The sequence below is a fragment of the Mustelus asterias genome, chromosome 21, assembly GCF_964213995.1.
Source record: "Mustelus asterias chromosome 21, sMusAst1.hap1.1, whole genome shotgun sequence".
NCBI lineage: Eukaryota > Metazoa > Chordata > Chondrichthyes > Carcharhiniformes > Triakidae > Mustelus > Mustelus asterias.
In genome coordinates, this window is record NC_135821.1 from 79,137,583 (window position 1) to 79,152,107 (window position 14,525).

Here is a 14,525-nt window from a genome sequence, read left to right on the forward strand (position 1 = left end):
CATTGCTAGTCAGGGAAAATGTTACAGCAGTGCTCAGGCAGGACAGATTAGAGGGCTTGTCTACCGAGGCCATATGGATGGAGCTGAGAAACAGGAAAGGTACGACCACATTAATGGGGTTGTATTATAGACCACCCAATAGTCAGCGAGAATTGGAGGAGCAAATCTGCAGAGAGATAGCAGAAAACTGCAGGAAAAATAAAGTTGTGATAGTAGGGGATTTTAATTTTCCACATATAGATTAGGACTCCCATACTGTTAAGGGTGTAGACGGGTTAGAGTTTGTAAAATGTGTTCAGGAAAATTTTCTAAATCAATATATAGAGGTACCAACTAGAGAGGATGCAATATTAGATCTCCTATTAGGAAATGAGTTAGGACAAGTGACGGAAGTGTGTGTAGAGGAACACTTTTGTTCCAATGATCATAACGCCATTAGTTTCAACTTGATCATGGATAAAGATAGATCTGGTCTTCAGGTTGAGGTTCTAAACTGGAAAAAGGCCAAATTTGAAGAAATGAGAAAGGATCTAAAAAGCGTGGATTGGGACAGGCTGTTATTTTCAAGAAGGGGAATAGGGATAGCCCAGGAAATTACCGACTGGTGAGTCTAACCTCAGTGGTTGGTAAGCTGATGGAGAAGATCCTGAGGGACAGGATTTATGAGCATTTAGAGAGTTTTAGTATGCTCGAGAATACTCAGCATGGCTTTGTCAAAGGCAGATTGTGCCTTACGAACCTGGTGGAGTTCTTCAAAAATGTGACTAAACACATTGATGAAGGGAAAGCGGTAGATGTAGTTTATATGGATTTTAGCAAGGCGTTCGATAAGGTCCCCCATGCAAGGCTTCTAGAAAAAGTGAGAGGGCATGGGATCCAAGGGGCTGCTGCCCTGTGGATCCAGAACTGGCTTGCCCAAAGGAGGCAGAGAGTGGGTATAGATGGGTCTTTTTCTAAATGGAGGTCGGTCACCAGTGGTGTGCACCAAGGATCTGTTCTGGGACCCTTGCTGATTGTCATTTTCATAAATGACCTAGATGAGGAAGTGGAGGGATGGGTTGGTAAGTTTGCCGACGACACGAAGGTTGGTGAGGTTGTGGATAGTCTGGAGGCATGTCAGAAGTTACAGAGGGACATAGATAGGATGCAAGACTGGGCGGAGAAGTGGCAGATGGACTTCAACCCAGATTAATGCGTAGTGGTCCATTTTGGCAGGTCAAATGGGATGAAGGAGTACAATATAAAGGGAAAGACTCTCAGTACTGTAGAGGATCAGAAGGACCTTGGGGTCCGGGTCCATAGGACTCTAAAATCGGCCCCGCAGGTGGAGGAGGTGGTTAAGAAGGCGTATGGTGTGCTGGCCTTTATCAATCGAGGGATTGAGTTTAGGAGTCCGGGGATAATGATGCAGCTATATAAGACCCTCGTCAAACCCCACTTGGAGTACTGTGCTCAGTTCTGGTCGCCTCATTGCAGGAAGGATGTGGAAAAGATTGAAAGGGTGCAGAGGCGATTTACAAGGATGTTGCCTGGATTGGTTGGCATGCCTTATGAGGATAGGCTGAGGGAGCTCGGTCTTTTCTCCTTGGAGAGACGTAGGATGAGAGGAGATGAGAGGTATATAAGATGTTGAGAGGCATAGATTGGGTGGACTCTCAGAGGCTTTTGCCCAGGGTGGAAGTGGCTGCTACGAGAGGACACAGGTTTAAGGTGCTGGGGGGTAGGTACAGGGGAAATGTTAGGGGGAAGTTTTTCACACAGAGGGTGGTGGGCGAGTGGAATCGGCTGCCGTCAGTGGTGGTGGAGGCGAACTCAATAGGGTCTTTTAAGAGACTCCTGGATGAGTACATGGGACTTAATAGGATGGAGGGTTATAGGTAGGCCTAAAAGGTAGGGATATGTTCGGCACAACTTGTGGGGCCGAAGTGCCTGTTTTGTGCTGTAGTTTTTCTATGTTTCTATGTTTCTATGTTCTCTGGCAAGGATGTGATTGGTAAGTGGGAGGCCTTCAAAGGAGAAATTTTGAGAGTGCAGAGTTTGTATGTTCCTGTCAGGATTAAAGGCAAAGTGAATAAGAATAAGGAACCTTGGTTCTCGAGGGATATTGGAACTCTGATAAAGAAAAGAGAGATGTATGACATGTATAGGCAACAGGGAGCAAATAAGATGCTTGAGGAGTATAAAAAGTGCAAGAAACTACTTAAGAAAGAAATCACGAGGGCTAAAAGAAGACATGAGGTTGCTTTGGCAGACTAGGTGAAGGATAATCCTAAGAGCTTCTACAGGTATATTAAGAGCAAAAGGATAGTAAGGGATAAAATTGGTCCTCTTGAAGATCAGAGTGGTCGGCTATGTATAGAACCAAAAGAAATGGGGGAGATATTAAATGGGTTTTTTGCATCCGTATTTACTAAGGAAACTGGCATGGAGTCTATGGAAATAAGGCAAACAAGTAGGGAGGTCATGGAACCTATACAGATTAAAGGGGAGGAGGTGCTTGCTGTCTTGAGGCAAATCAGAGTAGATAAATCCCCAGGACTGGACAGGGTATTCCCTCGGACCTTGAAGGAGGCTAGTGTTGAAATTGCAGGGGCCCTGGCAGATATATTTAAAATGTTGGTATCCACAGGTGAGGTGCCGGATGATTGGAGGATAGCTCATGTTGTTCCGTTGTTTAAAAAAGGCTCAAAAAGTAATGCGAGAAATTATAGGCCGGTAAGTTTGACATCAGTAGTAGGTGAATTATTGGATGGAGTACTAAGAAATAGGATCTACAAATATTTGGATAGACAGGGACTTATTAGGGAGAGTCAACATGGCTTTGTGTGTGGTAGGTCATGTTTAACCAATCTATTAGAGTTTTTCGAGGAGGTTACCAGGAAAGTAGATGAAGGGAAGGCAGTGGATGTTGTCTACATGGACTTCAGTAAGGCCTTTGACAAGATCCCACATGGGAGGTTAGTTAGGAAGGTTCAGTCGCTATGTATACATGGAGAGGTAGTAAATTGGATTAGACATTGGCTCAATGGAAGAAGCCAGAGAGTGGTAGTGGAGGATTGCTTCTCTGAGTGGAGGCCTGTGACTAGTGGTGTGCCAGTGCTGGGTCCATTGTTGTTTGTCATCTATATCAATGATCTGGATGATAATGTGGTAAATTGGATCTGCAAATTTGCTGATGATACAAAGATTGGAGGTGTAGTGGACAGTGAGGAAGGTTTTCAATGCTTGCAGAGGGATTTGGACCAGCTAGAAAAATGGGTTGAAAAATGGCAGATGGAGTTTAATGCAGACAAGTGTGAGGTATTGCACTTTGGAAGGACAAACCAAGGTAGAACATACAAGGTAAATGGTAGGACCCTGAAGAGTGCAGTAGAACAGAGGGATCTGGGAATACAGATACATAATTCCCTAAAAGTGGCGTCACAGGTAGATAGGGTCGTAAAGAGTGCTTTTGGTACATTGGCCTTTATAAATCAAAGGATTGAGTATAAAAGTTGGAATGTTGTGGTGAGGTTGTATAAGACATTGGTGAGGCCGAATTTAGAGTATTGTGTGCAGTTTTGGTCACCTAATTACAGGAAGGATATTAATAAGGTTGAAAGAGTGCAGAGAAGCTTTACAAGGATGTTGCCGGGACTTGAGAAACTGAGTTACAGAGAAAGGTTGAATAGGTTAGGACTTTATTCCCTGGGGCGTAGAAGAATGAGGGGAGATTTGATAGAGGTGTATAAAATTATGATGGGTATAGATAGAATGAATGCAAGCAGGCTTTTTCCACTGAGGCTCGGGGAGAAAAAAACTAGAGGACATGGGTTAAGGGTGAAGGGGTTAAAGGGAATATTAGGGGGGGCTTCTTCACACAGAGAGTGGTGGGAGTTTGGAATGAGCTGCCAGATGAAGTGGTGAATGCGGGCTCACTTTTAACATTTAAGAAAAACTTGGACAGGTACATGGATGAGAGGGGTGTGGAGGGATATGGTCCAGGTGCAGGTCAGTGGGACTAGGCAGAAAAATGATTCGGCACAGACAAGAAGGGCCAAAAGGCCTGTTTCTGTGCTGTAACGTTCTATGGTTCTATGGTTCTAATAGATTACCCATAACACTGTGCACCTTTATCTTATGTAGCAGTCTTTGGTCACCTTGTCAAATGCCTTCTGGAAATCCAGTTACACCACATCCACAGGTTCCCCATTGTTCACGGCACTCGTAATGTCCTCAAGGAATTCCACTTACTTAGTTAAACATGACCTGCCTTTCATGAACCCAATGCTGTGTCTTCCCAATAGGAAATGGTACAACTGCAATCTTATGTCAGCATTATAATGAAATTTTCCAGAAAGTTCTGGGCCATGGTATGGTCTTGAGTTTTATTAGTGAGGTTTTGGATTTGATCCTTTGTGTTTGGTTCATGTCTGTGTAAGCCATTTATCTTCAGATTTGCATCAACCCTCTCAAACTCGGTTCCCTGAGGAAGGAGGATAAAATCTAATGTCCGTGTCCCCCAATTGGATTGGCGATCGAGTGGACTTAAAAACTGCCCTGCCCTGACTCCAGCCCACCTTCCAGGGTCAAACTAATTTGAATAATTGGGCTTTAAGCTGTAGCTCTGATCCTGCTTTATTCGACACTTCAAGGGAGAGCTGGGGGAAGTGGTGGTGGAGAAGGTTGTAAGGGAGGGGTCAGGAGGAGTGCAATTGCTGCAGTAGGGTTGACAATACTGGTCGAAGCAAAGTCGGAATTTTAAAAAGTAAATTCTATGATTGATTGTAGTGAAATTCTATCTCGGCTTTGAAATTGACAATATTCTGGATTTACCGTGTCACTGAGATATTAATCTTAGAAGTAGCTCAGATGGCTGAATTTCATCATTAATATTCAAAAATGGGCAAGTCTATTCAATCACTCCCTATAGGAATTTCTAAAAATTATGGTGGGATAATGGGAAGTGAAGGGAGGATGAGGAGGATGGGGAGTGAGGGGAGGGTATGGAAGGTGGAGAGTAAGGGGAGGGTGTGGAGGGTGGGGAGTGAGGGGAGGGTGGGGAGTGAGGGGAGGGTGTGGAGGGTGGGGAGGGTGTGGAGGGTGGGGAGTGAGGGGAGGGTGTGGAGGGTGGGGAGTGAGGGGAGGGTGTGGAAGGTGGAGAGTGAGGGGAGGGTGGGGAGTGAGGGGAGGGTGGGGAGTGAGGGGAGGGTGTGGAGGGTGGGGAGTGAGGGGAGGGTGTGGAAGGTGGGGAGTGAGGGGAGGGTGAGGAAGGTGGGGAGTGGGGGGAGGGTGAGAAAGGTGGGGAGTGAGGGGAGGTGGGGGAGGGTGTGGGGCAGAGGGGAATCTGGCAAACACTGCTTATCAAATTTCCAACACGTGTCTAAAAGGTGGCAGAGAGTGAATGGTTAATACCTAAAGATCCAGCCAGTTGTGATCAAGTAAATGAGACAGATCAGTTTGTAATACTCACTGAATAATACATGGTATTGGAATGTATTTTCTCCATCGAGCAGAGATTACTCTGTTGGAATAAACAGCCCTCATCTGAAAACAAATTGAACGGGAAAATATATTTTAATAGTTGAAATAAAAACAGAAAATACTGGGTGAATTCTGGCAGCATCTGTGGATAAAGAAACAGAGTTAATATTTTGAGACTCTATGACCCTTCTACAGATCTGAAGAGGGATAGAAATGTGATGAATTATTTACTTGGAGAGGGGGCTGGGCAGAATGGAAACTCAGTGATAGGTCGGAGCGAAGGAGAGGTTGACAAAGATGTCATGGACGTAAGCTTTTAATAATTGAACTTAGTTTGGTTACCTTGGTTCATTTGTTGTTGAGATTCTTCTGTAAGATCAAGAGAAATATTGCAGGCGCTGCCAAGGTTGTGATGATAGAACAGAAGGCAAGGTGAATCAGGAGTGAATGACTCAGTGGCACCAAGGTTGGGATTTTGATTAAAGAAGGATGGAGGTTGTGAGTGCAATGTCTGTAGCTGTTAGGAAGGAATTTGAACAATGTATTTAAATGTCATGATGGGGAAGAGAGGATGAAGACCGACAACTTTACACTCCTGCTCCTCTGACCCACAAGGTGCCTTTCAAAACGCATAAAATGGTCAATTACCACATTCCTAGGAGTCGTATTAGATCAAACCCTTAACTCCGGGCAAAATCGTACCCAAAAATGGCAGAGTGTTGGTACCAGCGTGAAAAACGGAATGATTCCCACCAGTGGCACCGGTGTGTTTTTGGGCTGAATCTTATGCCTCATTTGAGAGACTTGCTGCATTCAGCTTTTACCAGCAGGTTAGTGGTGATGCACGTGTTAGTCAGGCCTGGAGTAAAATACCAAGAACATCCCATAAGGCATCATCAGGATGTGAATTAATTGTTTAAATGAAGGCAGCTCTCATCTTCAGCACCCCCCCCGCCCCCCCACCACCCCCCCCCCCCACCACCACCACCACCCCCCCCCCCGCCACCACCACCACCACCAGCCCCCCCCGCCACCACCACCACCACCACCCCCGCAACCTCCCCACCCCGCCCCCCCCCCCCGCCGCCCCTGGAGTCAGATCAGTGAGACAGTGAGGTGTTGAGATTGCATTGGGAATGAGATGCAATTCTCTCATTTTATCCCACTTTGGGGAGGTAAAATAAGTCCTGAATATTGCCCCAAAGAGGGTACATTTCAACATGGATGGAAAAGTGAGGAAGAGCACACAGGAGTGGAGATTTGGAGATAATATCATAGGGCAGCATGGTGGCACAGTGGTTAGCACTGCTGTCTCACAGCGCCAGGGACCTGGATTCGATTCCGGCTTGGGTCACTGTCTGTGCGGAGTTTGCATGTTCTCCCCGTGTCTGCGTGGGTTTCCTCCGGTTTCATCCCATAGTCCGAAAGACGTGCTGGTTAGGTGAATTGGTCATGCTAAATTCTCCCTCGATGTACCCGAACAGGCACCGGAGTGTGGCAACTAAGGGATTTTCACAGTACCTTCATTGCAGTGTTAATGTAAGCCTACTTGTGACACTAAAACAATCTTTAAAACAAACAAAACAGACTTGATTCAAAGAAATATAATCCTTGAATGTCAGTGCAATGCAAATGCGTAGTTCGAGATAAGGTCCATGTACAGTTAGATAGTTCGAGATAAGGTCCATGTACAGCACCTGAACCCATCTCCCCTAAAGTGACCTGCGCTGGAAATGGCATCTGGAAAGTAACACATCTGCCAGTGCCTGTCCCACTCACTGGGGCCTGGAAACCTTTCCTCGGCAGCTTGACTTTAATGCTGAGCTTGTTAATTTGATATTGGCATGGTAACAACTGGTGTGACTGAAGAAGTGGTTTTAAGTAACATTCCTGGAGCAGAGCCAGTTACTATAGTAGCACTTTTAGCTTGATACAGATCTGTGGACAGTCGGCACGTGGTTCCCTTGGCTTGATCAACACGGACAAATATAAATTCTTGACAACCAGAGGAGTTCTTGTGAGCAGTGATCAGATTAGATCCCCTCTGCTCCTGACCACAAAATGTATGAAACCATTCATTGAATATCTGAATATTTGCATAATAACTCTCATTTCCATCAGCGCCAAGTTTTTTGATGTATTGAACATGTTCCAAATCAATTCCTTCATTCATGTTTGTTCCAAAGAGCATTCCGCTGGCAGGATTTCCTGTCCCGTTACAGTGAACGGAGATTTGGCTGAGCACCAAACTCTCTGTCCTCACCTGCAGCGGCAGCGGGGTGCGAACAGCTGGAAAATTCCAGCCTGAATTTTTAGAATTCATTTAACTCTCCTTTTGCACATTGGACAACAATTATGATGCACAGTGGTTAGCGCTGCTGCCTCACAGCGCCAGGGACCCAAGTTCAATTCCAGCCTAAGATGACTGTCTTGCGGAGTTTGCACGTTCTCCCCGTGTCTGCGTGGGTTTCCCCCGGGTGCTCCGGTTTCCTCCCACAGTCCAAAGACGTGCGGGTTAGGTGGATTGGCCATGCTAAATTGGCTCTTAGGGCCTGATTTTACCATTTTCATTCTAAGTGCTGAATCTGGGCGTAATGCAGATCCGACTTAGAAATCTGTTTTCAGGCGCCCCCATTCGCTCTCAGTCATCTCCAGTCCCATTCGTGCTGTGGGCGGGGCTTAGCGCGGCCGAAACGATCGGAGCTCTGAACTGCGCATGCGCAGTTGGAAAAAAATTTGAAAAAGCGCGCCCGTGTCAGATCGCTCCCGGGCCGCAGAAAGCGGAGAAAGCGGCCCGGGAGCGACAAGCGGGAGTGATGGCCCCCACACACATCACTGTCCCCCTTATCCACCCCCCCACTACCCACACACATCACTGTCCCCCTTATTAACCCCCCCCGCTACCCACACACATCACTGTCCCCCTTATCAACCCCCCCCCGCTACCCACACACATCACTGTCCCCCTTATCAACCCCCCCCCACTACCCACACACGCCACTGTCCCCCTTATCAACCCCCCCACTACCCACACACATCGCTGTCCCCCTTATCCACCCCCCCACTACCCACACACATCGCTGTCCCCCTTATCCACCCCCCCACTATCCACACACATCACTGTCCCCCTTATCAACTCCCCCCCCCCCCCCGCCGCTACCCACACACATCACTGTCACCCTTAGGAAAAGTGAATCGTGTGGAGGGCGTAGAAGGTCTGCAGAGAGATTTGGACAGGCTGAGTGAGTTGGCGAGGATCTGGCAGATGGAGTGTAACGTTAACAAATGCGAGGTTATTCACTTTGGAAGAAATAATAGCAAATTGGATTATTATCTAAATGGAAAGAAATTACAACATGCTGCTGTGCAGAGGGACCTGGGGGTCCTTGTGCATGAGACGCAAAAACCCAGTCTGCACGTGCAACAGGTGATCAAGAAGGCAAATGGGATGTTGGCCTATATCGCAAGGGGGATAGAATATAAAAGCAGAGATGTCTTGCTGCATCTGTACAGGGCATTGGTGAGGCCGCAGCTGGAATACTGTGTGCAGTATTGGTCCCCTTATTTGCGGAAGGATATATTGGCCTGGAGGGGGTGCAGAGAAGGTTCACCAGGTTGATACCAGAGATGAGGGGGTGTTGATTATGAGGAGAGACTGAGCAGATTGGGTTTGTATTCGTTGGAATTTAGAAGGCTGAGGGGGGATCTTATAGAGACCTATAAGATAATGAAGGGGCTGGATAGGGTAGAGATGGAGAGATTCTTTCCACTTAGAAAGGAAACTAGAACTAGAGGGCACAGCCTCAAAATAAAGGGGGGTCAGTTTAGGACAGAGTTGAGGAGGAACTTCTTCTCTCAGAGGGTGGTGAATCTCTGGAATTCTCTGCCCACTGAAGTGGTGGAGGCTACCTCGTTGAATATGTTTAAATCACGGATAGATGAATTCCTGATCGGTAAGGGAATTAGGGGTTATAGGGATCAGGCGGGTAAGTGGAACTGATCCACTTCAGATCAGCCATGATCTTATTGAATGGCGGGGCAGGCTCGAGGGGCTAGATGGCCTACTCCTGCTCCTATTTCTTATGTTCTTATGTTCTTATCCACCCCCCCACTACCCACACACATCATTGTCCCCCTTATCCACCCCCCCACTACCCACACACATCACTGTCCCCTTATCCACCCCCCCACTACCCACACACATCACTGTCCCCTTATCCACACCCCCAGTACCCACACACATCACTGTCCCCCTAAGCCACCCCCCACCCACTACCCACACACATCACTGTCCCTCTTATTCCCCCCCGCACTACCCACACACATCACTGTCCCCCTTATCCACCCCCCCCACTACCCACACACATCACTGTCTCCCTTATCCACCCCCCCACTACCCACACACATCACTGTCCCCCTTATCCACTCCCCACTACCCACACACATCACTGTTCCCCTTAGCCACCCCCCCCACTACCCACACACATCACTGTCCCCCTTATCCACCCCCCCCACTACCCACACACATCACTGTCCCCCTTATCCACCCCCCCACTCCCCACACACATCACTGTCCCTCTTATCCCCCCCGCACTACCCACACACATCACTGTCCCCCTTATCCACCCCCCCGCACTACCCACACACATCACTGTCCCCCTTATCCACCCCCCCCACTACCCACACACATCACTGTCCCCCTTATCTACCCCCCCGCTACCCAGACTGATTACCACCCCTGCCACCCTCCCCTCCCCACCGATCGCCCGCAGAGTGGCAGCAGACTCCCCTGCCCCCCCCCACCGGAGATCCATCTGCCCCCCCCCACCAGAGATCCATCTGCCCCACCCCACCACCAGAGATCCATCTGCCCCCCCCACCAGAGATCCATCTGCCCCCCCCACCAGAGATCCATCTGCCCCCCCACCAGAGATCCATCTGCCCCCCCCACCAGAGATCCATCTGCCCCACCCCACCACCAGAGATCCATCTGCCCCCCCCACCAGAGATCCATCTGCCCCCCCCACCAGAGATCCATCTGCCCCCCCACCAGAGATCCATCTGCCCCCCCACCAGAGATCCATCTGCCTCCCCCCACCAGTGAGCGATTGGGCCTCCCCCCCCTCCGAGATACATCCTACCCGCCTCCCTCCTCCCCCCCTCAGACAACGACCTGGCCTCACTCCCCCCACCCCCGCCAGAGAATGGTATGGCTTCACCCACCCCACCCTCCCCCCCGCCCCCCCCCCCCACCATACAACGGACTGGCCTCACTACCCCCCCCCCAGAGAATGGTCTGGCCTCACTCCCCCTCCCCTCCAGAGGAACATCTGACCCGCCTCCTCCTCCGTCCCCACCAGACAACGATCAGCCCTCCCCCCCACCACCAGACAACGGTCGGCCCTCTCGCCCCCCGCCCCCCCAAGAGATATATCTGACCCGCCTCCTCCTCCTCCTCCCCAACCAGACAACGATCTAGCCTCACTTGCCCCCCCCACCAACCAGAGAATGATCTGACCCGCCTCCCTCCTCCCCCCCACCACTGATCTGAGTCAGGGAGCCGTTGGAAACACTGAACGTGCTCTTCAGCAGCTGGAGCGCCCGATTCAGACTTTTATTTAGCAGGTCCATTACGGCACGGTTCCGGATTGGTGAACGTGGTGGTAAAGGGGGAAATGTTGATAAAGTTGGGCGGGCAGTTCATTAATTCAATTTAAATGCATGCAAATGCATTTAAATCGCCGTTGCGCCCGTTTTGGGCGCAAAGCGGACCGCCCCTATTCCCGGGTTTCGGTAAAGTGGCCATCTGCGCGGGCGCGGGTGCGGATCACGATAATGGCCTCTCACCCGACTTTACCACGTTTTCGCGCCCGGAGGCAATGGCAAAATAGGGCCCTAAGTGTCAGATCGATTAGCAGGGTAAATACGTGGGGTTATGGGGAAATGGGCTGGGTGTTGTTGGTGCAGGCTCGATGGGCCAAATGGACTCCTTCTGCATTGTAGGAATTCTATGATTCTAACACATTTGGAGAACACAATTCAATGATTCCCAGTTTATTGACAACTTCTATAAATCAACATTAAGAGGGTCAAAAGGTCAAAATAACTTCAGTGCGCAATGAGCCTTCATTTGAACATTGTTCTTGCAGAACCTGAGCGTCGAGATAAAAGTACCTGCTGTGAATGTTGTTGTGACAATAATTGATTAATGAAACATTGTGCATGCATCTCATGAAAAAGATGCCAGTGAGTTCAGTTTGACTATTTATACAGATTTCATTCGATTAAACTTTGAAATAGATTATAGCTGTGAGAATAATTTTGCAATTTTAAATTCACATTTAGTCTCTTGTTTGATCAATTAATTCCTTAAAGTTCATCAAGCTCTTTTTAAAAGGGTTCTAGTCAGCAGCATGTTTGTATCTCAGTTTGACAGCCCAATTCACACTTTCGCTCTTCTGTGAGGAATATAAGAGCTTGTTTCAAAATCCTTGCCTGAGGCTCGATCATTTTATATATATATATCCTGTAGCTCAGCGCTGACTGTATAAGTTAAAAATAACCTCATTACATCAGGCCTGTCCCATCTGCTCAATATTTTGAAAATCTGGGGATCTTTCCTCAATCTTTTTTCTGTAATAAAAATAAATTCAGTTCCGGCTCTTCCTTCATAATCCAGAGCCCAAGATTCTGAAATTATCTCGATCACGGCACTGAACACTCTCCAAAGCTCCAATGCACTGCTCAAGTTATAGATTTGAAAACTGCATACCAGAGCAAAGCTGCCCACATTGTTCACCACATTTGTGTTCTCTAATGATTAAGGACAGATTTGAATTGGTGAGGAGAAATGTTCTGCCTCAGCTGCTCCTCTGAAAACAGAGGAGTTCAACACACCAGGCCTATGATATTTTTGGAAGATGTTAGGATTGGGGGCGGGGGGGGCGGGGGGGGGGGGGGGGGGGGGGACGCAGGGAGGGGTGTCATTTCTTTATATTTTAACCTTTGGGTCATGAGCCTTTGAGGGGCAATGGGAACATCCGAGGCAGCCCCATCCCGAAATCTACTCAATGTGTACAGCCTGGGAATGGCCCTAGCCAACACTGCCTCGATCCCACTCCCCACCCCGTCCAGCCCCCTGCCCCCACCTCAACATCCTCTCCACACCCCACACCCCAGCTCAAGAAGAAGCTGCATTCATTGGGCCAGTGTGTCAGGGCTGCAATTACATCATTTACTAAAAAAATGTCTGCTTCTCATTTCCAGGGCAGGAGACCCCACATCAAGCCCAAGGCCTCAGTTAGCCCCACAGCCAACTTGTTGAATTTGGAGAGCCAAGACCCCTCTGCCTCTGTCCCCTGTACATTCAAAGAAAATTATTCCACTTCCCAGTAATCTAATAAATTCCAAACAAGAAGAAAAGGCATCATATCCATGTGTGCTCTCTGGCAAACCAAACAATGCCAATCTGTGTTCCAGACATAAATCCTTTGGTGACGGTACCATTACAGTGCTGGTGATCACTGTCAATAAACTGGAATGATCTGAGATCAGGATGTAATGGACCGCAAGGGTTTCGGATAAGGGAGACTCAATCTGCACTTGCCATTCTGATTATTTCTGAAATCTACATGTAGGAACTTGAGAAAAAAATCAGATTTTCTTTAATTGAATATTTGCGCTGAAAGATTGCTCACTTGAACGCTTTCTCCTTTATAATTATAATTCTCCTTTAGCTGCTCCAGAGTGCTAAAGGCTGTCATATCTGATAAGCGCAGAAACTATGGGTACATGTGGAATTCACCTGAAAGGCAATGCCACAGATCACAGGAGTGAGAATATAATAGCAGGGCACTGTGAAGAGGAGCGCGTTTATGAAAGGATCCAAGGGCCATATTTATATTTCAATTCAAGAAAGTAGAGATAAACTGAGACACTTTCGAAATCAGGAAAAAACCATTTTAATTATAGCTGACTAAGTAAAATAGTTTGTTATCTTCTACAGTCTGACACGGTTCACATTATGAGGAAACATGTTTGAACATGTTGTAGTTAACACAGCGACAATCAGCTTCAAGATCATTTCGAAGAGTACTTATTTCTTTCTTCCAATTTTCTTCCCTTGCGCTGAAGTTGCTTCTGGGTGTTGGGGGAGGGAAGGGGCTTTGATGAGCGTCACATTTTCATTCGCGAAGATAAAGGGGACATTTCCTGCCTCTATCTCGCTGCTTTTGAGAGACAAACAGTAAAGATAAATTTATTTGAATCATTCCAGCCAAGGCCCGGCCATTGCCATTTTTGGAACAGACCTGTAAGTGACTAGCTCTCCTACTGAAAACAGAAAGGTGTCTGAATAGTTTATGAAAGTTGAGCTCTTATGTAACAACAACTTGTTGTATTTATATAGTGCCTTTAACAGGCAAAACATCCCAAGGTGTTTCAATCTGAGCGTTGTCAAATAAAGCATGACACTGAGGCACATAAGGACAGAAAGAGGTAGGGTTTAAAGTGCATCCCAAAGGAGCAGAGAAAGAGATGGAGAGATGGAATGTTTAAGGAGGAAATTTCTGAGCTAGCGGCAGAGGTATCTGAAGGCACTGCTGTTCATAGCGGAACAAAGGCAGTCAGGACAGTCAGGAGGAACGCAGAGAAAGTTCTGGGTGAGAACATGGAGAGATCTGTATGCAAAGATGGAAATTTTGAGTCAATGCCAGATCAGGAACTAAATAGGTCAGCAAGTACAGGGGGACAGGTGAATGGGATTTGGCGCACGTTCACAGAATCACAGAATTGTTATGGTGCAGAAGGAGGCCATTCAGCCCATTGTGTTTGTACCAGCACTCCAAATGAGCATTATGACTTAGTGCCATTCCCTTGCCTTTTCCCTGTACACCTGCACATTGTTTCTGTTCAAATAATTCTCTAACGCCCTCTTGAATGCCTCCGTTGAACCTGCCTCCACCACACTTCCAGGACGTGCATTCCAGACCCAAACCACTCGCTGGGTGAAAACATTTTTTCTCACATCACATTTGCTTCTTTTGTAAGTCACTTTAAATCTG

General features: G+C 47.7%; 1 protein-coding gene across 1 annotated transcript in view; it reads right to left on the reverse strand.

Moving 5' to 3' along the window:
* Window positions 1-14,525, reverse strand: part of dcdc2b (doublecortin domain containing 2B) — an 89,036-nt gene that overhangs the window by 47,985 nt on the left and 26,526 nt on the right. The window contains exon 2 of the mRNA XM_078237129.1: window positions 5,453-5,503. Coding sequence (XP_078093255.1) covers window positions 5,453-5,503 — 51 coding nt within the window. The remainder of the gene's footprint in view (window positions 1-5,452; window positions 5,504-14,525) is intronic.